At 39.5% G+C, this 21,626-nt stretch overlaps 2 protein-coding genes across 6 annotated transcripts in view; both read right to left on the bottom strand.

The window, feature by feature from the left end:
* Nucleotides 1-10,358, bottom strand: part of LOC145478972 (uncharacterized) — a 56,074-nt gene extending 45,716 nt beyond the window's left edge. The window contains exons 1-12 of one of the 3 annotated variants that reach the window (XM_081457191.1): nucleotides 9,790-10,358; nucleotides 8,018-8,093; nucleotides 6,422-7,177; nucleotides 5,742-5,927; nucleotides 4,983-5,402; nucleotides 4,563-4,688; nucleotides 3,892-4,002; nucleotides 3,142-3,267; nucleotides 2,534-2,836; nucleotides 1,180-1,805; nucleotides 585-822; nucleotides 38-253 (exon numbers count right to left, since the gene is read on the bottom strand). In XM_081457191.1, the coding sequence (XP_081313317.1) occupies nucleotides 38-253; nucleotides 585-822; nucleotides 1,180-1,805; nucleotides 2,534-2,836; nucleotides 3,142-3,267; nucleotides 3,892-4,002; nucleotides 4,563-4,688; nucleotides 4,983-5,402; nucleotides 5,742-5,927; nucleotides 6,422-7,177; nucleotides 8,018-8,075 (3,166 nt within the window). In that variant the 5' untranslated portion in view covers nucleotides 8,076-8,093; nucleotides 9,790-10,358. The remainder of the gene's footprint in view (nucleotides 1-37; nucleotides 254-584; nucleotides 823-1,179; nucleotides 1,806-2,533; nucleotides 2,837-3,141; nucleotides 3,268-3,891; nucleotides 4,003-4,562; nucleotides 4,689-4,982; nucleotides 5,403-5,741; nucleotides 5,928-6,421; nucleotides 7,178-8,017; nucleotides 8,094-9,789) is intronic. The other 2 variants (XM_081457192.1, XM_081457193.1) reach the window with 2 other exon arrangements.
* Nucleotides 10,359-16,660: 6,302 nt separating this feature from the next.
* Nucleotides 16,661-21,594, bottom strand: LOC145478974 (uncharacterized). Of its 3 annotated transcripts, none has more exons than XM_081457195.1 (3): nucleotides 20,111-21,594; nucleotides 18,193-20,016; nucleotides 16,661-17,671 (listed from the first exon to the last, which is right to left on the bottom strand). In XM_081457195.1, the coding sequence occupies exons 1-3, from the start codon at nucleotides 20,262-20,264 to the stop codon at nucleotides 17,661-17,663; spliced, it is 1,989 nt and encodes a 662-aa protein (XP_081313321.1). In that variant the 5' UTR covers nucleotides 20,265-21,594; the 3' UTR covers nucleotides 16,661-17,660. The 3 variants fall into 3 exon arrangements, with proteins under 3 accessions (XP_081313321.1, XP_081313322.1, XP_081313320.1); XM_081457196.1 differs by having other exon boundaries at nucleotides 16,661-20,016; nucleotides 20,111-20,206; nucleotides 21,013-21,594; XM_081457194.1 differs by having other exon boundaries at nucleotides 16,661-20,016.
* Between the last annotated feature and the right edge of the window lie 32 nt (nucleotides 21,595-21,626).

Genomic DNA, 21,626 nt, shown 5'->3' with positions numbered 1-21,626 from the left:
ACCTTCCAATTAAGCATGTAACCACTGATGTACTCACTTGCAGCGAGATCATCGCCAGGGGTTTGTGTCAGATAATCACTTTGGGGTGTGTACTGCGGGAAGACTGGTGCCGATTCTGGGAAGGCTTGTCCTGTCATATCTGGCAGACCGCTCATCGTGATATTCTGCTCTGGAATGTCAGATCTAAACTGCTGCTGAGGGAACTGGAAAGCTCCTTGATTGCTGGTTTCTGCAGGCGTTGCAGGTTCACTTCCTACGGAAAAATTAATCAAAGGATTTTTTAAATATCGTTCTAAAACTGCTTCTGTCTGTTGGACATTTGGTAGGTAGTATACAACTGCTTTATGCTGGAGGACAACCGAGAGGGCCACAAAAGACCAGTTAGAATGGAAGAGCCTTGTTGCCGCCCTTTGCGCCTGAGTGATACAACTGAACACGCCGAATGACTTGAAATGTAGCTATGATCAGCTACATTGCAACGAAAAATTAGGCATCGATTACATGACCTTTCAAAGGAAACCATTTAAAAATGGTTAACTAGGCAGGTAAACCAAGTTTGATTCTTTTCCATTGATTCTTCTTACCGGGCTGCGGTATATCGCTTTTCTTTTTTGCTAAGGTAGCGAGAGCTTGTATTTGAGAATTCTTCCATAAGATAAGAGGATCTGAATGTGAGGATATTAAATTAGAGGCGGTCTTCGAGCGAATAGGCTCCATCGATGCTCCGGTGCCCATGTTTCGAACGTATTCAAATGGGTCGACAATTTTGTTCTTTTTGTCCTTGTCGTCGGTAGTCATGTTTTGTGCTGCCTCTGGTTTATCCTGCCAAAATATAAAGAAGAAATTCACGAACATAATTTTTTGACGACGGAGAGCACACTCTTACATATTTTCCGATCTCATATACATTACATTCGTCGCAGTTGATTAGGTTATGGTTTTCAGGTCTTTTTATGTCCACTAAACAGAACAGTTAAGAACATTTTACTAAATTATATCAACTAAAATGTCCAACTCACAGGACCTGTTTTTGAGAAACAGTCATACAACTTAACCCGTATCAGATGAGCAGCCACTGTCTCACTAAACTGGGCGTTTAATACAGTTTACCAGTATTAACCGAATAGTCAATACCACTTTACCTGCATCAATTAAACAATCATTACTTATTTTCTTTACCTGATTCTCTACCTCTTTCGCCGTCTCTGTTGCGTTATCTTGCTGTTTGGCCGGCTCATTTTCTTGTTGAATTGGCTGAATCTCTTCGGGCTGCTCATCCTGTGCGGCTCCCTCGTCATCGTTTTGCTGTATTTCTGCTTCTTCTTCTTCGGGTGTCGCCATTATGCCCGACCTCGCAAAGTTTGGTTGCTGCTGGTACTGGCCATAAAAGTCGGCCAAAGGTTCGTTACCAGTAGGTTGTGGATAATTATATGCGTATCCATTGTTGACGAACCCCATCATTCCATTATTGGGAGCCATCATCATATTAGGATCTTGCATCATGTTTGGAATCATATTCCTCTTGGCACTATCATCGTATCCCACGGGAAACCCCATCTTCTGTAAGATGGCAGTAGCAGGAGGAAGTGGAATGTGAGACTTCTTTGATAGTTCCTGCTCTTTTTCTTCTGCTGCGCCCTCAAGCGCCTCGCCAAGCATCTTTAACGCAACACCTCGATACACATTAACAGCCTTGGCTATCTCTTTCAGGTCAATCTTCGGATACACTGATACTTGTGGAGGTTGTGGTCTCGGAATTGAGCTGTGTTTTTCGTTAGCTCTGCTTACAGTACCAGTTGCAAGATCTGTTGTCGAGAGATACACATAAACTGTTGATGTAATCAATCATATGTGTCGGAAATCAATTTTCAGAGTAACAAGTAGAGTGTGCAAGTCGTAGTTGGTGTGCAAACATACTGCTGTTATTGATAAAAGGGAAGAGACTAGGAGGTCAGAAGAAAACTGACATAATCTCAGTAATACGAAAAACGGACCACTACTGGAGTGTCGGGTTGCATTTAGATGAATTGTGACCTTGTTTTATAAACCGACTTATTGTTTAGTATCTCACAAGTTTGTGCGCGTATTTTATGTCTAGTTTAACGAAACTAAAAGAAACCATTTCATTTAAAATGGAATCTTTGCAAATCGTTCCGCCAGAGTATTAAAAACTGAAAAAGCAGCCACCGTTACATGTATAACTACAATGCTATGCGATCCGACAAAGGATCTTGAAATAAGATGCTTTAAATGAGCATGCTGTTTTGTCAAGAATAACTGTTAGTAAAGTTGATTTGTAAAAGTACGATTGAGTCTGTAGTCAACTATTCCATATATTGCTGTTGTTTAAAAAGACACAAACACGGTGAAAGGGAAAAGGTCAGTACAAAGCAGAATTGACCCTTTCGCCTCAAAACACTGTTTACTACAATAATAGCTATTTTGCGAAAAAGAGTTTAATGGATTTTTCGAGTACCAGAAATAAACAGTTAATGTGTTCTTATGAGATTTCATGCATTATATGCAAACTAACCTTCAGCCAGACTTCCAGACCCGGAGCCAATCTCAGCCGCCCCAACAGTTGGCGACGCCGTGACCGGCGCTGCAGCGGCCTCACCAGATCCTGATGCTATCGCATTGACTTCATTTTTCTTCTGAGAGCCAGATGCCGCTTCACCGCTACCAGAAGTCTGTACGATGTCGTCATCTGAAGCTGATGATTCGTCCATTCCGGACGCGCCCGAAGCCGATCCAGAATCAGCTCCTGCAAATTTTGCCATCAGGACTTTGTGGATTGGTTGAGGAATCCCAGACTTTTTATATTCTGGGTCGTCATCTGCAAATAAGACAATTTCGAAAAAAATTATAGGGTGCTTTCCAAATGCCAAAGATTCCGGAAATTTCTTTCCGGAAATCAAATGGAAGGTGCGTTTCGGTACCTTTTTGCTAAAACACCTGGTGTGTTTGGAATCTAACTCTGTCGATGATTTAGGCTGTTTGCCGAAGCTTTCGGTAACAGCCATCTCTCTTCTAAGTTTCTGTTCGTCTTGCAGCCTTTAACAATATGGGGCATTTTCTTTAGGAAGGTTGAGTTCTGATCAATACAAGACCCATACAATATAGCCAGAGTTCTGCACTCACCTTCATCGTTATCATCATCCCAGTTACCGGACCCGGAACTGGAAGCTTCATCAGCATAGTACAAACTTGCTGAACCTGAATCATACTCGTCATATCCCGACCCAGACTCGTCACCGTGCTTGACCTCTGTGTAGGAAGGATGGTGAATGAATGTCATTAGTTAAGCCGTCTAATGAAGCAGATAAAAGAAGTCGAACCAGAAGATATTCTCTTCTTCATCTCTAAAGGTGAAAAAATGCAATGGAGTTTGTTGTTTTTCTCGCTGAAATGGTCGTTTCCTAATTACTTATTACATTGCATTTTTTCTTTAAATTATGCTGACTCAGCAAAAGAACAATAATTCATGTTAGGAGGCCCACACCTCTGGATTCAGGCTTCTGTAGTATGAACTGAAGCATAACTGCTTCGAATTCCTCTGTATGAGATGCTAGTTAATCGCACGTAACCCTAAGAGTTTGTGTTTTGCATCCATTTACATTCCTTGAGAGTGACAGAGTCCGGTGTTTTGCCTACCTAAAATCCCTACACCGTCCCGGTCAGCTGTCAAAACCGGACTGTTCATCCGGGCACCAGCGAGCTAACCATTAAGCTACCGGACCTCCCTTGAACGACTTCCAGACTCACTGGCCTTGTATACACATTTTCACCAAGAATTCGAACAATGGGCAAATTTGCATTTTTCATAAGGCAAGCGCATATTTCAATGTCGCACTCTGCATATGACAATATTTATAACAAAAAAATTCCTACCACAAAATTTGCATGACTTCTTGCATTGAATCTTCATTAAATCAGGATATTTAGTACAGTAGTCATTCTTAGCCATTTCAGGGCAAGTATCAAACTGATCATCACATTGATCTAGTGTAACGGTAAATGGAAAATATAACGTTAGTGCTTAAAATCAGTAATTATTGAAAATCTTTGATAATGGGCCAATCAATGAACAATAAATATTCCAACCACTGTTTATGGCTTCTGATCATTTTCTAATAAAGTAAAAGTACTGTCTTTTCTTTCTCGTCTATTATTTTTTTAACACTTTATAGTAGCATAAAAAAGTAGGTGGTAGCTAAATGGATAATCCATGATTCTCTCCGTAGTTAGAAATCAAGGAATCCCATGTGTTTCACTTTCTTAATCGCATCCAAAAGAACATTTTGGAACCTGTTTCGCCGGCCGCTTTATCTTGACCGGTTCTCATCCTACAGCGATCTTAAGAGACGCTTTCAGTGATGAGTGGGAGTTCATTTTCTCCCGCACGGCTTCGAGCCTAAAATGACAAATATTTTCCCTATTCATCTCATTTTTTCAAAGGGAAAAAGAGAGAGGAACATAACATTATTTTGCTTAACTAAGTCTTCTCAAGAACTTTTGCAATCTTGAGTAAGGTCTTCAAACTACTATGATACTATATGTACCTTCTTCTATGACAGGCTTTTTGGGTTTCAACCCCTGATAGACTGGCACAACCTGCAGACCCTGGGCTGGAATTCCTGTTGTCTCTTGAGGTATGGCTCCAGCCATAGCATCATTCATGGTTGTATCTGTTAAACAGAAGTGAATTAACGACGAATGCTCAACAAAGGCAGAAAAAAAGAAGACTAGTGAGATATTACCTTCAGTTATTTTGTAGGTACTTAATCTAAGTGCTGTTTGGTTCACTTGGCTGAGCAAAGAGTGCCAGAGAACTACCTTTTCATCATTAGGGGTTTAACGACAGCTATCGATAAAGCAATGAGCGACGGTTTATCTACATGTTTCACAACAGTATTGCTCGTTGTTAATGCGGGGTTTGGCCCACTTTAATTTTGCTATATAGTAATACAAAAAATTCTTACTCATTGGAAATGCAGCCGCGACATTTTCTGGCCCTGGCATTTGCATATTAGATGGAGCAGCCACCTGAGGAGCAAAGGCTTGTTCCGAAGCCTGGGGAACATCTCCCTGAGCTTGGTCGAGTGCCTGCTGCGGGCTCTGCAGTGGGGCCTCCGCTGGAGCTTGGGCAAGAGACTGTGATGTAGTAGGGGCTGGGGCAAAAGGTTGTGCAGCAGGAGGGGCCTGGGCTTGGTCTCCAAAAGGCATTTGCGCTGGGTTGACATCAAGGGCTGGCGCTTGGGGTTGAGGATAGCCTTGAGGGTTTGTTGAATCTTGCTGCTGCTGTGGTTGCTGCTGCTGAGGCAGATTCACCGTCAGCGGCCGCAGACCCCCTGCGGCATTGAGCGGTATCACAGATTTCTTTGCGGCCTCCTGGTTTAAGCCTGAAGTAACGAAAAGAATCAGATGTAGCGAGGTAAACTCATTGTGTCACACTAGAAGGCAGCATGACAATAACGTCATGTCATACAGTTAACCTAAATGCTGTTACAGAAAGCAACGGGCCCTTTGGACAAACATCATCAGACATAATGGTGATCCGTGGCATTCGTTTTGTTCTGGATGTCCCGATGCTTAACTTGTGACCCAGCATGGCTGATTTTTTTACCAATGATGTGAACAGGTCGTGCAGAGGGACTAAACACTGCTTAGTTGACAGAGTTGATCGGACAACTCGGTTAGGTTTAGTTTCTCCAAAACAAAACAGTCAACATTCTACTCACCCGTATTTGCGATCATGTTCTTTTTCATCAGCTTTGAGTATGGTGAGTATTTATGAAGCTGTAATGGAAAGGAACCCTTGTACGGAATGGCTGCCTTAGGAACGGCTGGTGCCTGCGGCGCAAGCACCGGTGCCTGCGGAATTGCTGAACGAGCAGTTCCTGGAACGTCCATTGTATTGTTAACTGCTGGAGAAGAGAAAGCATGCGCAGTAAAAGTCAGTAAAGTGATAGCAAATTCCAGAAACCAGAAGATTGTTGATGAAATTAAAGGTTAAAGGTTCAAGGTTCAAGGTTCAAGTGAGTCCAATCCAAGAGATCAGGTGATCCTTGTGTCTCATCAATGCCGTTACTTAACATCTTCTCTAACTTGATAGGATGCTGGTACATCGCGGGTTACTCTTCAGCATATTTTGTTCTGGAAAGAACGAACTTTGAGCAAAAGCTATTTTCCGTTTTTTTAAATCTTCTCCTTCGTATAAAACAAAACCTTCAACCTCATCTCAGGATTACGTATTTCAACTCTATTAAGAGCGTAGGCTGGTCTATTACTTTAACATAAAATCCCGTATTCCAAAAAGCTTTTCTTGCTTTTATGGGCTGTTTATGTTGCACTCAGCATTGCCGTTGATAAGTAAGTTAGAAGTTATCACGATATGTAATCAAATCCTTAGCGGACTTACCTAAAGGATTGGAGAACATATCTGCAGCAACAGGAATATCTGTTTTCTTCACTATTGTGGGGTCATATAATGAATTGTCGTCAAACCCAGGAGACTGCTGCCCCACAAGGGCCGCAGCAGGATTATCAGGAATACTTTCCAAGGGATTTTGTGTTTGTGCAGGGAAAAAATCAGCATTGGGAGTCGACTGGTCACTGGAAGATTTGTCGCTCTCTTCTGTCTGCACAACTTTATTTTGGCTCTGATCCTCAGTAGAGGGTAACTTTGCGTCGGCGCCCTGTGGCGTCACCACTGGTGACGTCATGGGCGCTTCCGTCGAACTTTGTTGAGGAGCAGTTTGTGCTGCGGTAGAAGAATTCACTGAGTTAGTACTCTCAGGGGTAGCAGCGGGGGTTTCTGAGATGTTTGTATTGTCTTTTATGTCAGCACTGCTACTGTTATTAGAGCTGTTAGTGTTTTCGCTTGGTGTTGTATTGGAAGTCGCGTCTGTTTGTGTCGACGTCTGTGTCGCTTGTCCCTGTTGGTTGTCTGTCGTCACGGCTTCACTGGGTGTGCTACTGTCTTCGGAAGGCTTCGGCAACTCACCCGAGCCCGACCACAGTTCCGAACCCGAACCGGAAAAGTCGTCATTGTCACTGTCACTATCCTCGAGGTTGAGTTTTGTTAGACTTGTTGCGCTTGGATCGTTAAAGATCTCGCCGAGAAGAGCATCAGGAGCACTTCGACGGTCAACAGCTGACGTCGGAGATCGGAGGTCTGAAAGTTAGTTTAGCAGCGCTTTTGTTAGTAACACTGATGAGCGTTAATAATAGCTTTGTTAAGGTAATAGGGTGGAAAGAACATTCTGGAGTTAGGGTTGCTTTCGGTTATATAGTAGCATTAAAAGCACATGCAAACAATCTCAATGTCATTTAGGTATTTGGAATTATCGTTATGACAATAATGGGTTTCTGGTAGCTATGTTGCTAAATATACTCTCCGGGTAATTTTACCGCCAGCTTGTAAACTTTTAACATACTTGGTGTGAACAAAAACTGTCCGTTGCCTTGCAGATACTGAGAAAGATACTTGAGAAAGTCTCCTTACATCGTTGTTAACATAACATCGTTGGCATAGATGCATTTAAACTACTTGAAATATGTCTAATAACTTAAGTATTACAACATCCACACGGATGCTTGTAAACGTAAAAATGTACGTTAATTCACATTCAACTGTTTCTTAAATGCTGCAGATACGCAAAAAGTTTTCTATTTCTTGCTCTTTATTGCTGTAATAAGCTCATAGAGAACTTTTCAGTTTCCGCTCAAATACTCGCAACCTGCTGCACGATTCATTATCCCAGATTTAGTTTATATCCTGGACATAATTAAGCTTATTCTTTAAGTATTTGAGAGTCTATTTACAGAACTCGTTTCTGACAGTTTAAGTCCAGGACACGGAATCAGAGAAAGGCTTAATAGGCTGTTTTAAAAATGTGATCATTTGTCTCTTTGTAACGTCCCATTTAAGGTAGGGTATCGGTACAGATGCAGAACTGAAATAATCTATCTCATGCAATGGTAAAAACATACGTTCTTGTCAGTTTTCGCTTACCTTTCGCTCTTGATAGTGGTACTAATGATATTATTAAAAGTAAAAAACCAAAACCCATAATTGAGTTGGTTGTAACCTAAGGAAGTAAACAAAGAAAGTTAGTTGTAAGCAATCATTTACATCACAGCAAGGCAGCCATTTTGACTGTAGACGATGAAATATAGTTTAAAAAAGGCTTAAAATATACAGAGAAAAAAATCTTCTTAAATCTAGAACCTTGATAGGAATTATTCCAAAGAAAATGGGTAATTATTATTACTTTGCTTTGAGAAATCATGAGATCGTTTTATACTTTAGGTGGATTATATGGTGTATTTCATTCAATCACCTCAGAACGTTCCCGTTTCTTTCCCTAAAGCAAGGTGACTCCTAGTAACCTATTCCAAAGCACTATTTTACGGACTTATGTTCAGTACAAACGAAGAGGGCTAAAGGCATTCCTAAAGGACTCAAGGAAGGTTTTAATAAAACGAGCGCTTCTACATTTTGTTGCATACTCATGTCTTGTTAACAAATACGTAAAAATATCATCCAATTATGTAACGCAATGATTTACTACCAGTTCTGTCGTCACGTGCGTAATAGGAAAGTACTCTCAAATGCAACCAAAAAGGTGATAAGAGATCCAGTTATCAAAATGTGATCTCAATTTGGCCTTTGGCCAGGCTACTTTCTAGCAAACTTTCAAATGTCGCTGAGCTTCTTAAATTAAAAAAGAAAAAAAAAACTATAAAAGAGAAAGTACAGTGAGAGTGCGAAAAAACAGACAAAAAAATAGAAAAATAAAAAATATTTTCTGCTTATGACACAACAGCAACTGGCATCTTCTAAAAAAGAGGATGATTCAAAACGTCCATCTTGACATTGATCGTTTAAAAAGTCTAAACGCAATTGCTTAACACATAACAGAACTAAGAACTTTCCAATTTCCCTTCCGCTGGACGTGGTGTGTAACAAAGTTTAATGGGGCAAAACTTTATCGCAATTAATGTGAACATTGGTAGCTATTAAGTTTATTTCAATAGCGTTGACAGTGCATTAATAACATAGACTTGGCGTAGTTGTTTGGACTAATTAAAATTTGCAAAAGTTTGGAAATGATACTTTTTAGTTTGCACGCAGTTTCTTTTTACACAGCAATGAGACTGACTGCACGTGCGTAATCTAGTCTGTGTCTGTCTCAATCACTTTCTTTGCGTGAATATTAGCTCCTCAGGTTAAGCTTTCTCCTACTGGTGACATGGGATGTGTATTGCCGAATCCGTCAAGAAAAAAAAGGAAATTTTTGCAAGAAGCACAATCAAGTATTGATGAATCAAGAGGAATATATCAATGACAATTTGTTTTAAATGGCGATCTTGTTCTAAGCTTTATAATAAAAGATTAGAACAAAATCAAAATACTCGGTGGGTATCGTCACTTACAACTAAACAAGACAAGTCAAAGACACTTAATAAGTGAGTTGATAGATTAAAACAAACTTTATATCCAAGTTTACCTTATCTCTAAATTTTAAAAACTGAAATTTAATACTTATACTCGCCAAGATGCACGGCTAAGTACACAGCAAACTAAGTTGACCTTACCACACTTAAGAAAACTATTTTGCATACTCCAACAGTGGTTTAAACAAATGCAGAATCGAGCAATATTTCGAGCAAAGATGCATTAATTGGTATATTCAACTTATCTATATAGAGTTATATGATATCAACCTTCCATGAGATACGGCGTACCAAGAAGTAAAATATAGGAAAAGTCCTGACACTTACCCGTTTGACAATTCAAGCTTGATACGGGTTTTAAATCCTGAGGCACAGCTCTCGTGCTAAAAATACATGTGCTTTTCCCTGTTTTACCACATGAGCGAATTTTGTCTTTTCGCTTTTCTAGGGAAATTCGGTAAGTAATTCGACTTAGTTTTGTAATCGCAAGCGATTCTGGAACAGATTGCAGATTTCCTAGGTCAGTCGTCATTACAACATCGCATTTGCATTTGATTATGTCATTTTGTTTCCCAAAATCACAGGTCATGTGAATAATTTACCGAGCGTGAAACTTCGATTGTGTTCTTGACACCTCTTGGGGGTTTTCCACCGAGATCAACTTTCCCGGGACCAAACAATTCACATTTGAAAAAGAAGTAAGAAAAAATATCCTTGCTCAACGTGGCGGTAAAAAATATTGCTGATCACCTCCTCTTATTTTATTATATCGCCATTTTTTCAATTACGAAAAAAAAAAAATGCAGTAGAGGCTGAATTAGGATTGTGGGTTTTGTGCAAAACATATATAGCTTCGCTGGCTATGCTGTACTTAATAACAATTGAGCAAACTTCTTGTCCGCTACTAACCTCAAGCCGCCGTTAAATTCACATTTATTCCTTGCAAAAACCGTCCCTCTCTCTCCAAATTTTGCTTCCAGTGCTCGTTAATAATGCAAAGGTTACCTAAACAAAGCAGAATGTCCCAACAAACGACCACAAGCTGGTGTTTAAACAACACAAACACCGCAGAAAAAAGGCGGGAAGACGCCGGCCTATCGTTCGCGCCAAACATGACGGCTCCCTGGGGAGAAACGATCGCTGATTGGCAGCCATCTTTGGTGAGTGTTTACCGGCTGTAAAGCAAACAAACACAGTTTTTTCAACATGTTGCTGTCGGTAAATTTCTCAGTGAGCTTAAAACCACTGATATCAAAACGAGATTCGCATTAAGTTTTCGCTCTTTGGCGTTCTAGCAACATACATTTACACAGGTATTTCTGCAGAGGAAACATGTATGTCAACTTCAATTGAAGGTACGTATATAACAGTTTCTAAGTTGACTTGAAAACGACTTTTACTTTCACTTGGTATTTTTAGGAGTGAATCAAAACAATATATCAATTTTCCGACCCTTGATTTTACCGGTAGGAAATGGGAAACAAAACAATTCGTCCGGAGTATGGAAACTTTTATTTGTTGGTCAGTATAAAAAAACATTGAATACTGTGTAGATAAGTTTAACGGATTTGCTCAATCTGAAGATCAACAGATGGTTCTGTTAATTTGATTTTTAGAGTGTGTTAAATTAACTGAACTTGTTTTGCTATACAGTTGTTGATTTGTGTCAATATCTACCAGTTAAAACAGGTCTACCCATTGTTGTGATAACCTTTACACACAAGACTGCTTCAACAAATGATGTCACTTCGTAAACAAAGTGATCGTGTTAGCCAAACTGATAAAATACTGGTTGTATTCAAGGAATCGACTAAAACCATTTGCTTGTGACGAACGCCGGCAAGGTTAAATATTGTAACTTGTTTGCAACTTGGTCCTTTTCTTTTGTAATAATAAAAATCTAAAGATGACTTTGGTTCACGAAAACTTCTTACAACTGGATATCACACAGAAGGATGATTAATTTTCATATCTCGATTTTTTCGTTCGATTTTTTTCGATTTGGAAACTTCACGAAGATCCAAGTAGCTTAAATGTTATCTCCTTTCCTTTGATTGATTGCTTGAACGTTCATTTGTTTGTTTGGTTAATAAGTTAACTGTTTCATGTTACGCTCTGTTAACTCGAGGCCGTCCGTATTATTGTTGATATTTGAAGACTAGCTGAACTATACTAACGAAATCATAAACAGAGTAAAATAGATTGTTATTTCACAACAAATGACAAAATTTTAAAAGCTTGACGAGAAATAAACTTGGTTGGTCTGTAATGGAAGGCTTGGTAACCTATGAAGACACAACAATCATGATCAAAGACATAATATACGCATCACCCACCCCCTGGGGGACTGATTACACCATACATAACAACCCATTGCAAACTAAATGTAAAGTGCATTCTTTGAGGAAAAGGATGGAGTTTACATAACCAAGACGGCGACGACGAGGATAACGTTGATTAAGAAATGAATTTATATTTTACCTCTAAATCTCGCGATTCTTTAAAGCCATTTTGTTTGTTTCTCACTATCAAACTATCTCGAAACTGAATCTGGAACACAGCGATAAATTTGAAATAGAAACTTTAAAAGTTAGCCGTCGTCGTTCACGTCCAGGCAACGAGGAATTTGGTCGTTTCAAGCTGTTGCTTTGCTGAGGACGGCAAAGAAATATACCAAGAATTATAACGCGCGCGCCATTGTTCTACTCATTAAACCTTTTGTTTAGCGACGCTCCCGTTACCGTCGCGGTCACGGTTTTCTTAAACTCCCAAAGAACACAACGCGAAACAAATTTCTTTCTTTAAGTGCAAAGTTAAGTTTACATTCAAGCTTCGCTTTGTGTTGGGCTGGAGAAGTTTGCTGAACTTCCCACTTTTCGCGCAGTATTGGTCACAACATCAAATTCTAGACTGGATATCAGGCTTTGTTGTTGAAAGAAAATTGCGACCATACCTTCCATGGCGACTGAATCAAGTCCTTCTTCTCTGGACGTTCCTCTGTACTCTCTCCTTTCCAATGAAAAGTCCCCCAACCAATGTCCCGTTCACTTTTGTTCAGTGTAAAGGCGACGCAATGAAGCTGTCCCACTGTTTCGTAAACTGGAGATTGACGTGGAAACTATCCGTCTATGAAACTGCTCTGTATATTGGTAACGGTCGGAGTGTGAAGATGCAAATTGTCGAACTGTGCACGTGCCTGACTTTAGGGCACGTGCGAATGTAGCGAGACCTTCAACTTCCTTTGGAATTCACTTTTTTTTTTCAAAAACGTTTTGCATACCTACCATATCTACCATAAAAGGAATTTTGCTCCTGTGGAGGCGAGTTCCTCTTGATTTTATAAGAAGTGATAAGCCCTTTAGATAATTATGCATTCAAACAGCGATTTAGCAGTTTGATATGCGCGGGTTTTGCATGATTGTTATCTGCCTGGTCTTAGAATAGTATAACGTGGTGTGACTCAGACCATAGTTAATAGAGGGAAATGCATGGTTATGAAGCCCAGCTTTTGCATGACTGTCAGCGCGGGTTTTCAATGACTGTCATCTCTCTGGTCGTAGAATAGTATAAGGTGGCGTCACTCAGACCATATTTAATAGGGAGAAAATACATGGTTATGAAGTCTGACAAACACGAAAGGAGTAAACAAAGATAGCTAGATTTATGCTGGAAGGTCCACGACCGTGCATCATCGCTTGTTTCACGCTCATACATATACACTATACATGTGTTGGTTATTTCCTATGTCAGAAGTAAACAGCTATTGTGTTTTGTGCACGGTCAAGGCCAAAAGAGTGAACAAAAACATACAAAAAAAGAACTTTGTCGGTTTTCATAACCATTTCTTTGTAATAACTATGCTCAGGGTGAATGGTCTGAACGTATCTTCCCAGATATAACCCTACCGAGGCGACGAAGAAAATCATTTACCTCTATTTGTGCTTTTATTTGTTTTTGTTAGTTATCGTTTAGTCATTTCAACGTGTTCAAAACCACACTATCAAAACTGTTTATGACGTGAGCTTTACATTCTTTGATCCTGATTCTGCCCCTTGTAAATCACGCATACATTTCTACCCGAGTCTTTAACGAGAGTCAGGGCAAATTTTATTCTTAAGAGTCCCTGTCCATAAAAATGGAAAATAACTCGGCAAGGGTCGAAAATTCGATTTCGCTCATATTTCTATGGTAGATAGGCTAGGGCATGACAAAAACTACTGGATAGTTTTTTTGGCAAAATATCCTTTTATTTCAAAGAAATATGCAAATTACCAAATTCCGTTAAAATCGTCATTTGACGCACCATTTTATTAAACAAGTTTGAGAGCCTCGCATGCAAAACCACATCATTCTTCCGTCTTTAAAACACTCAAATATTTTTGTGCAATGTTTAAATGTGTACTGGGTTGATTTTAGGGAATGTTGCGTTGTCTTTTTGGGTGCACAATAATTAAATTTCGAAGACATGTATTTCATTCACTTAAAAGTACCTCGTAAATATAATTAATTTTCACCATGTGCGAAACCTTCAAATGGACCAAGCTTCTGGTGGTTGAATTGCAGAAGGATGGTCTACAGATTCCTGTAAAAATTTCTTTGGGCAAATGATTGTGAGCGACGCGAGAGCTTTTCAAAGTACGTCAAAAATGCAAATATTTGACCATCCGTCGTCAAATTTCAATTTACGAGTTAGACGTATATTTTAGCATGCGCCACATGACTTGACCTATGTTAAGTTGAAATAGACACAGAGCTGATAATTTCGAAATGTTCTAACCTTATTTGCTGTAAAAGGCAGGTCCAAGGCCGATTTGACGTGTTTCTCTCACCATTCGTCGCACATAAAGCGGATGTTTGCTTTTGTTTACACAAGGTTAACGTCCGATGTACATCGGCTACTGTCAACCTATTATTGGTCGAATACTATGAATCTGTGACCATCTTTCTGCGCATATGAACATCACTGCATCTAAGTCTAAAACGGCTGAGTCATTTGTAGATGGTTGCTTGCTTTGCTCTACGCCAAAATATTGCGTTTGATCGATTGCTGACCATTGCTGATAAGCGTGTCGGCGCAGCACAATCTTACAGCCGTTATTGTTCGTCACGCAATGCTGTCACGGCATATGCTGCACATTTTGATCTATTTTGTATAGAGTACTCTCAGGATAAGCGAAACAATTTAATCATTGTTCATCTGTTTTTTCATATATATAATAATATATGTGTATATTTATATAATCATATTCTATAGTGTACGTGGCCTCGGTCCAAATCACGTTTGTTGTACGTTCTAATGTTTCAGACAACAGCTGATAAAGCTAGTACCTGTACTCACTAGAATTTTAAGAAAATCGTCATAAAAAAATTATAGATTAATGAAGCAAGAACTAGCTGAAATAAAAATAGGAAATCACAATGTGTCTAATTCGTGAGAAAAACAGACTAAATTTGATTAGTAATTACGTGAGTAAATAGCCCTGGCCATGCCATTTTATTTGGCGTATTTTGTTTGCTTAGTGGCGAGGCATTGGTATGTAACAGAAAATAGAGGACTGTTGTCAATACAGTCCAAAATTATCGTCAGTGAAATATTGTAAATAAAACACCTATTGACCGGTTACCTCCGCGGCCATCATTTGGTCATTCTGATAAGGGTTTCATTATTGTCTTTACCCCTATTAAGCGGCCACCCAAAATTTAAGAACTTTGTTTTGGAAAGGGCGATGGCAGATAAGAGTGAAATTGAAGGTGCATGACGAGTGATAATTCAAACACACGTCTATCATGATTGTATTGAATTGACTCCATGTTCACCAAGAAATTTATAGCCCGATAGTGAAAAATTAAATATTCAAGGTACACCAACCTCTATTTAAGCGGCAAGCCCCATTAAGCGGTCGCCACCCATTTCCCCGAGGGTAGCCCACTGTATTACATGTAAACCAAAAATAATTGCATAGCGCGAAAAGACCTAGGTATGAGTTTAACGTTACAGTATTACGCAGGGGCATGGTAGGTAGCAGTGGTCGAGTAAAAGATAACAACAGGGGCAATGGTAAATTATTCATTCTCAGAGTTCCTTTCTTAATTTAATCTCTTCCTACTCAACACGATTGTATGCTCCCAGTGATTCCAAGCCTTACGGAGCCTTACGTATTAGGATAGAAATTGTCCCACCCCTACCCCCTAAAATGGGATGACAGAATTGCGTGACGAACAAGGAACTGCTTCAAGCAAGGATTCAAGCCATCAAACCATGATGATCAAACGTAATATTTTGGTGTAGTGCAAAGCAAGCAACTATCTACGAATGACTTAGCTGTTTTTTACTTAGATGCAGTGGTGATCATATGTGTCGAACGAGGGTCACAGATTCATCGTATTCGACCCTTAAATAAGTCGACAGTTGGCGATGTACGTCGGACGTTATGTAAACAAAAGCAAACTTCTGCTTTTTGTGCGACGAATGGTGAGAGAAACACGTCAAATCGGCTTTGGGCCTGCCTTTTACAGCAAATAAGGTTAGAACATTTCGAAATTATCAGCTCTGTGTCTATTTCAACTTAACATAGGTCAAGTCATGTGGCGCATGCTAAAATATACGTCTAACTCGTAAATTGAAATTTGACGACGGATGGTCAAATATTTGCATTTTTGACGTACTTTGAAAAGCTCTCGCGTCGCTCACAATCATTTGCCCAAAGAAATTTTTACAGGAATCTGTAGACCATCCTTCTGCAATTCAACCACCAGAAGCTTGGTCCATTTGAAGGTTTCGCACATGGTGAAAATTAATTATATTTACGAGGTACTTTTAAGTGAATGAAATACATGTCTTCGAAATTTAATTATTGTGCACCCAAAAAGACAACGCAACATTCCCTAAAATCAACCCAGTACACATTTAAACATTGCACAAAAATATTTGAGTGTTTTAAAGACGGAAGAATGATGTGGTTTTGCATGCGAGGCTCTCAAACTTGTTTAATAAAATGGTGCGTCAAATGACGATTTTAACGGAATTTGGTAATTTGCATATTTCTTTGAAATAAAAGGATATTTTGCCAAAAAAAACTATCCAGTAGTTTTTGTCATGCCCTAGCCTATCTACCATAACAATATGAGCGAAATCGAATTTTAGACCCTTGCTGCGAAATTAAGAATTTGTCTGATTTTTACAGGCAGGCACTCTTAATACTAAATATACTTCACTTTCTTTTGAGTTTATGTAAAAAGTGATCTCATTTTAACCACGGGATAATTGTGATAAATCTTCTCGAAAAAGGTTCCATGAAAATAACTGTACATTAGTTATTGCCGTTTCAAAAAATGGTGATAACTGATCAGCCAGTCTGGACTCACAAGTGAGTAAAATTAATATGATTAGTAATCGGGACTGAATAAACAATTGTTGGATGAGGTTTTTGTGATATCCGGAATAATCAAGGTTGAGGTAAGTGTTATCAGCCGAAGCCGAAGGCTGAGGCTGATAACACTAACCGAGACCTTGGTTATTTTGATATCACAAAACCGAATCTAATAATTGTTTTATTATACATTGCTTTAAAGAAAATAACGACAACCGCTTTATCGCACCGAACGCAGTTTATTTTCGACAAGCCATGTTCTTACTTCGCTATCCGTGAACTTGACATTGCTCTTGGAAATTATGCATTGCGCGCGCAATCTACAGATTATTCACTAATCTGCTAGCAGATTATAATTATTGAATAATCTGTAGGTTGCGCTGTTTCCCAGAATTAACTGTAGGCTTTTAGCCAATGAGAAGGCAGATGGTGACTACAATGTATAATAAGAATAATAATTGGACTCCGTAACGTTATAAATGAAGGCTTTCAGCTTTGAACTAAACGAACGAACGACGTATTGACTACATGCCTTATTTTAGCTTAATTTTTTTTTTTTTTTTTAGTAAATCCTATTTATGTTATGCTGGCTTAGTAAATTTGAAATATTACTCCTCTTCACCCACGTCCAAATATTGATACTGTTTTTTAAGATTTAGATAGAGTTGATATGTCTCATCTGTATATTCGGTATATTTATTTATAAAAAAAAACTCATATGGAATACCAGGATTCCGCTGAGTGTCCGTTATATCGACAAAGACCTTGCCAAGAGTTCATCCACATAATAATTATGTTGATCAGCAAGTTCCCTCAGATCCCTAAACATCACGTGATAGCTGAGAAGAAAGATGCATGATACAGATTAGATAAAACACGGGAAGATAAACTAAGAACGTCTAAATGTCTTGGCGAACACAGTTTAGTACACTGAATGTTTCCTTGGAACCTGGGCCTTGGAATGAGAGTGACACTTAATACATTCATTTACGGTAGGTAGGTTGGTATGAGGAATTGCATTACTGATAACGCAGTGTCACAAAGGTCTGCCTGCTGTTTCAAACTGGTTTTGCAAAAATCAGTGCGAGAAATAATCAAGCATTGTAGAATTCTTTGCGTTGAATGGCAGGTGTCCCTCGCGCGGGGCAAGGATTAAGTTCCCGAAGAGAGACTTCGGTTAAATAAGAACGACGTATGGGCCATTGTAAGAATGGTGCAAAAGTTTAAAGCAGGAAATTAGTCGTCGTTATAAATAAAAAAGTCTTTAAAAAGTAGTGACCTAGAGTTATTGTCCCCGCCCTTTCCTTTTAGGCAGAATCTTAATTCATTTGTGTAAAAGATGTTTGCTTACAGCACTTACGTTGCAGTTCAAGAAGTCTTCTTCTGGCCTTGGCCTGCTCGCTTGCAGCTTGCTTGAGGTTTCGTTTCATCTTGAAGTATGGTGAAATCTTGTGTAACATAAGTGGAAAAGAACTCTTATACGGAACGGTATTACGTTGAGGCACGATTGATTTTTTACTGTTAGCTGCAGAAGGGACAAGTGGAATGTTATTTCTTCGATAACTATTAAAACCAGTTTGTCCAGTCACAGGAAGATTAACATTATAACGGAAAGCCGGGAAGGTGGGTGTCATGTTGTCAACTTGTCCCTGAGATGGCTGTTGCTGATTTTGAAAGGCATTAGAAGCAGTCCCATAAACTTGATTGCTGGATGCAGCTGGTGGCGGAAACAGGATGTTTTTCAAAGCCAACTCTCTGTCCAGTTGGGTTTGGACGCGATTCACATTTCCAGGTACGCTATTTCTTGAAGCAGACACAGCATTTGAAGTGGAAGGTTGCGCTAACACTGTCACCTGCGGTCTTGAAGCTGATGTAGATGCCAGTCCAGCATTGAGCTTTTGAGCAGTGGTTTTATCAATATTAGAAGCGTCTAAAGCCACAGTATTAGAAGGTTGCATGTTTTTCGCTACAGGTATCGTAGGCAATATTTGTGTTCCTTTAGTGACACTCATTGATTGATCAGCCTTCGTTTGTGATGCTGGCCCTGGTACTGCCGATAAATTAGGAGGGGCGGCAATCTTTTGAGCTGAACTAGCCTGCATGTTATAAGTAGCCGTGTTAACCGGGGGATGCTGATCGTTTCTAGATAGTACATTGTTTGCCTGGCCCTGTCCTGGAATATTAACATTTCTAGGCGAATCTTTATTTAAATTGTCTCCAGCGCTCAGAGAACCAAAACTCTGAATTGAATTAGCCTTTGGTTGAGGATTGCTATTGGATTGTTTAATTTCACTCTCGCGTCCCGGAGCATTCCTAAGGGCACCGATCTGATTTGCCTGTTGCGCGATGGTCGGCTGAAGTAGCGAATGAGCGTTTGGTCCCAAAGCCGCACCACCCAAATTGTCACTCAAAATTGCTTCATTTACATTTGGTATGGTCGTTGATCCTTTGTCAAGGAAGGAATTAGCTTGTGTTTGAGTTTGTAGATTCCTATTTATATCTCCAATCACAGCTCCTCCCAAGTTCGACTGAGTGGGGAACGCGACACTGGTCTTGGTGTAAGGGGACGGTTTGCTGTTCATGGTTACTGTGGAAACTGGAGTTTGTTGCATGGCTCGTGATGATCCCATCAACTCAACATTAGGAATTTTAGTATCAACGTTTTCCTGAGAGGGCTTATTTCTTATTAACTCTTCATTTTGGCGGCCATTCGGTTTCTGCATTTTGCCATGATCAATCCATTGTCCCAGGACTTTTCCATCACGATTGACACCGGCAACAAACAACTTGATCCCTGCACTTGATGGATCGGTCTTCTGTTTTTTAAGGAGCTCTTTTTTTCTGATATCCTGCACTTTTCGAGCATACGCACTCGCCTCGACTAGCTTTCGAGACCAATCTCTGTAGTGTGTCTGATGAGGATAGTAATAAGACGTGTATCGCCTTTGAGCCTGTGCACTGAATATCTTCGGTGAACCTGCATACGCTGATTGTAGCTGTTTGGTTGGTCGAATTGGTGCAACATTCTTGAAGGCTGAATTGTATTGATATCTTGGAGGCGTAAAATATGTTCTTGTTGATGGACGCCCAAACTGAAATCTACGTTGAGGAAGTTGATAATATAACGGGGGAGAAATCTGGCGTTTGTCGTGATCCCTTTTCGTTATCTTGGCAGCGTCTGAGCCTGAAGAAAAAGCAAAAAACCTAAGGTAAGTAAATTTAAAGGGATATCACAGTAACGTTATTTAAACCCTTTTATCAAGTCTTTTCTAACTCACATGTTGCTAGCAGAACAACTAATCCCAGGAGGATTCCAACTGACATGCTGAACTCGACTTTCTGTACAAGGATCATTCCTTTGCCATGTGTGGCTCCTTCAATCAAATGCAAAATACTGTTAGCACCAATACCAAGACGTACACTGATCGACATCGAGAGTTTAAGCCTCGGTTGAGAAAATAAAACATATTATGAAAGATCGTGCCGCGCTGGAAGCGCAAGTTAACACCGTTGACTGGAGGAAGTACTGGTCAAGGCGGAACTGAACAATTTTTTGTCAAAATTGTTTTATAACTTTCTGTCAGGTTTTTTCGTCTGCCCTATATATTTAATTAGGGCGCAGGGTAAATTAAAGTATATCACTTTGTAGCGCTTCACAAGCAGCTATGGAGAAGAGAGATTATTCAAACGTCTGAAGATGAATGAGTGTTTTTAAGACGGGTATAACAATACCAGGTGACGTTAAACACAAAAGGGAAATAGTTGGTGGTCTATCAAAGCTCCATTTTTCCTGCCACGAGTAACACAGATACCACATTGTTAGAAAAAGATACGACCTGCATTTAACTGCAAATGGAAAAAAAAAATCAGCTTAACTGTGTTGTATTTAACTTTGGTTTGCTGATGAAAAATAGAAAATTTTCAGTAGTTTTGGTTGCGCCCGCAAAACGCGATTGATTGCCGCGATATTTCAACTTATCAATGGACACATTTCAAAGATGCTGTTAAACATCGAGTGGTGATACGAACCCGAGTGTATACCATTGATCTAGATATATAGATTAAACTGTTTTAAACTATGTTAACTAAATTCTCTCCGAGATGAATCAATAAAACCTTTTCTAGCAAACCGGTTGTCAGCTATTGTTGAAATAAATTAAATCAAAAAGAAAACACCCACCTGGCTTCCTTTTAACTTGGTGGTACTCTCATCCCTCTTGGTGTAATCTTGATCTTCCTTTATCCCTTCAACTTAATTAATGAACAATTCATCTTTTCGTTCTTCTTTAACAAGTTTTTCGAAACCGCACGAACAACACTCTCGTGTAGCCCACGGCTCTGTATTCGGGCGGTTCGAAAGCGGGTTGCAAGAGACCTGTTGTGTAACATGGTGCGCTATTCACGGCTGTTCACGCTTATTACCAAACATGGCCAACCTTTTAGCACATTGTCAACAACACGTTCTCGTGAAAATAGAAACCAAGGTTAGAAATTTCCATTTAAAACCGCTATCTAACACTTTCTGGTAGATTTTTTTATCTAAATTTTTAGCTAGAAGCCGTTTAACAGTAATTTTCACCAGTAGTTAAAATCTCCATACTGTTCTTTACCCATTTTGTTGCATGCTGTTTGGGAGAATTTGGTCAAAAATCAAGTTTATTTCACTAGGCGACCATTGAAGTTATTCACTCGAAAATCGTATGACCTACAGTACCAAACATAGTTCAGAAAAAAGCTGCTGCTATCATTTACATTCGTTCAGTTACAGAAATATATTTGCACTTGTTTATGTTG

Source organism: Orbicella franksi, chromosome 2 (genome assembly GCF_964199315.1).
Source record: "Orbicella franksi chromosome 2, jaOrbFran1.1, whole genome shotgun sequence".
NCBI classification, from domain to species: domain Eukaryota; kingdom Metazoa; phylum Cnidaria; class Anthozoa; order Scleractinia; family Merulinidae; genus Orbicella; species Orbicella franksi.
This window is presented reverse-complemented; position numbering and strand designations above follow the sequence as displayed.

Excerpts from the sequence above, each read along its gene's own strand:
- LOC145478974 (XM_081457194.1), bottom strand. The coding sequence starts at position 20,264 with ATGTCGATCAGTGTACGTCTTGGTATTGGTGCTAACAGTATTTTGCAT. Across the intron at positions 20,017-20,110 it reads AGTTGTTCTGCTAGCAACAT|GCTCAGACGCTGCCAAGATA; the intron begins GTGAGTTAGAAA and ends CTTTTTCTTCAG.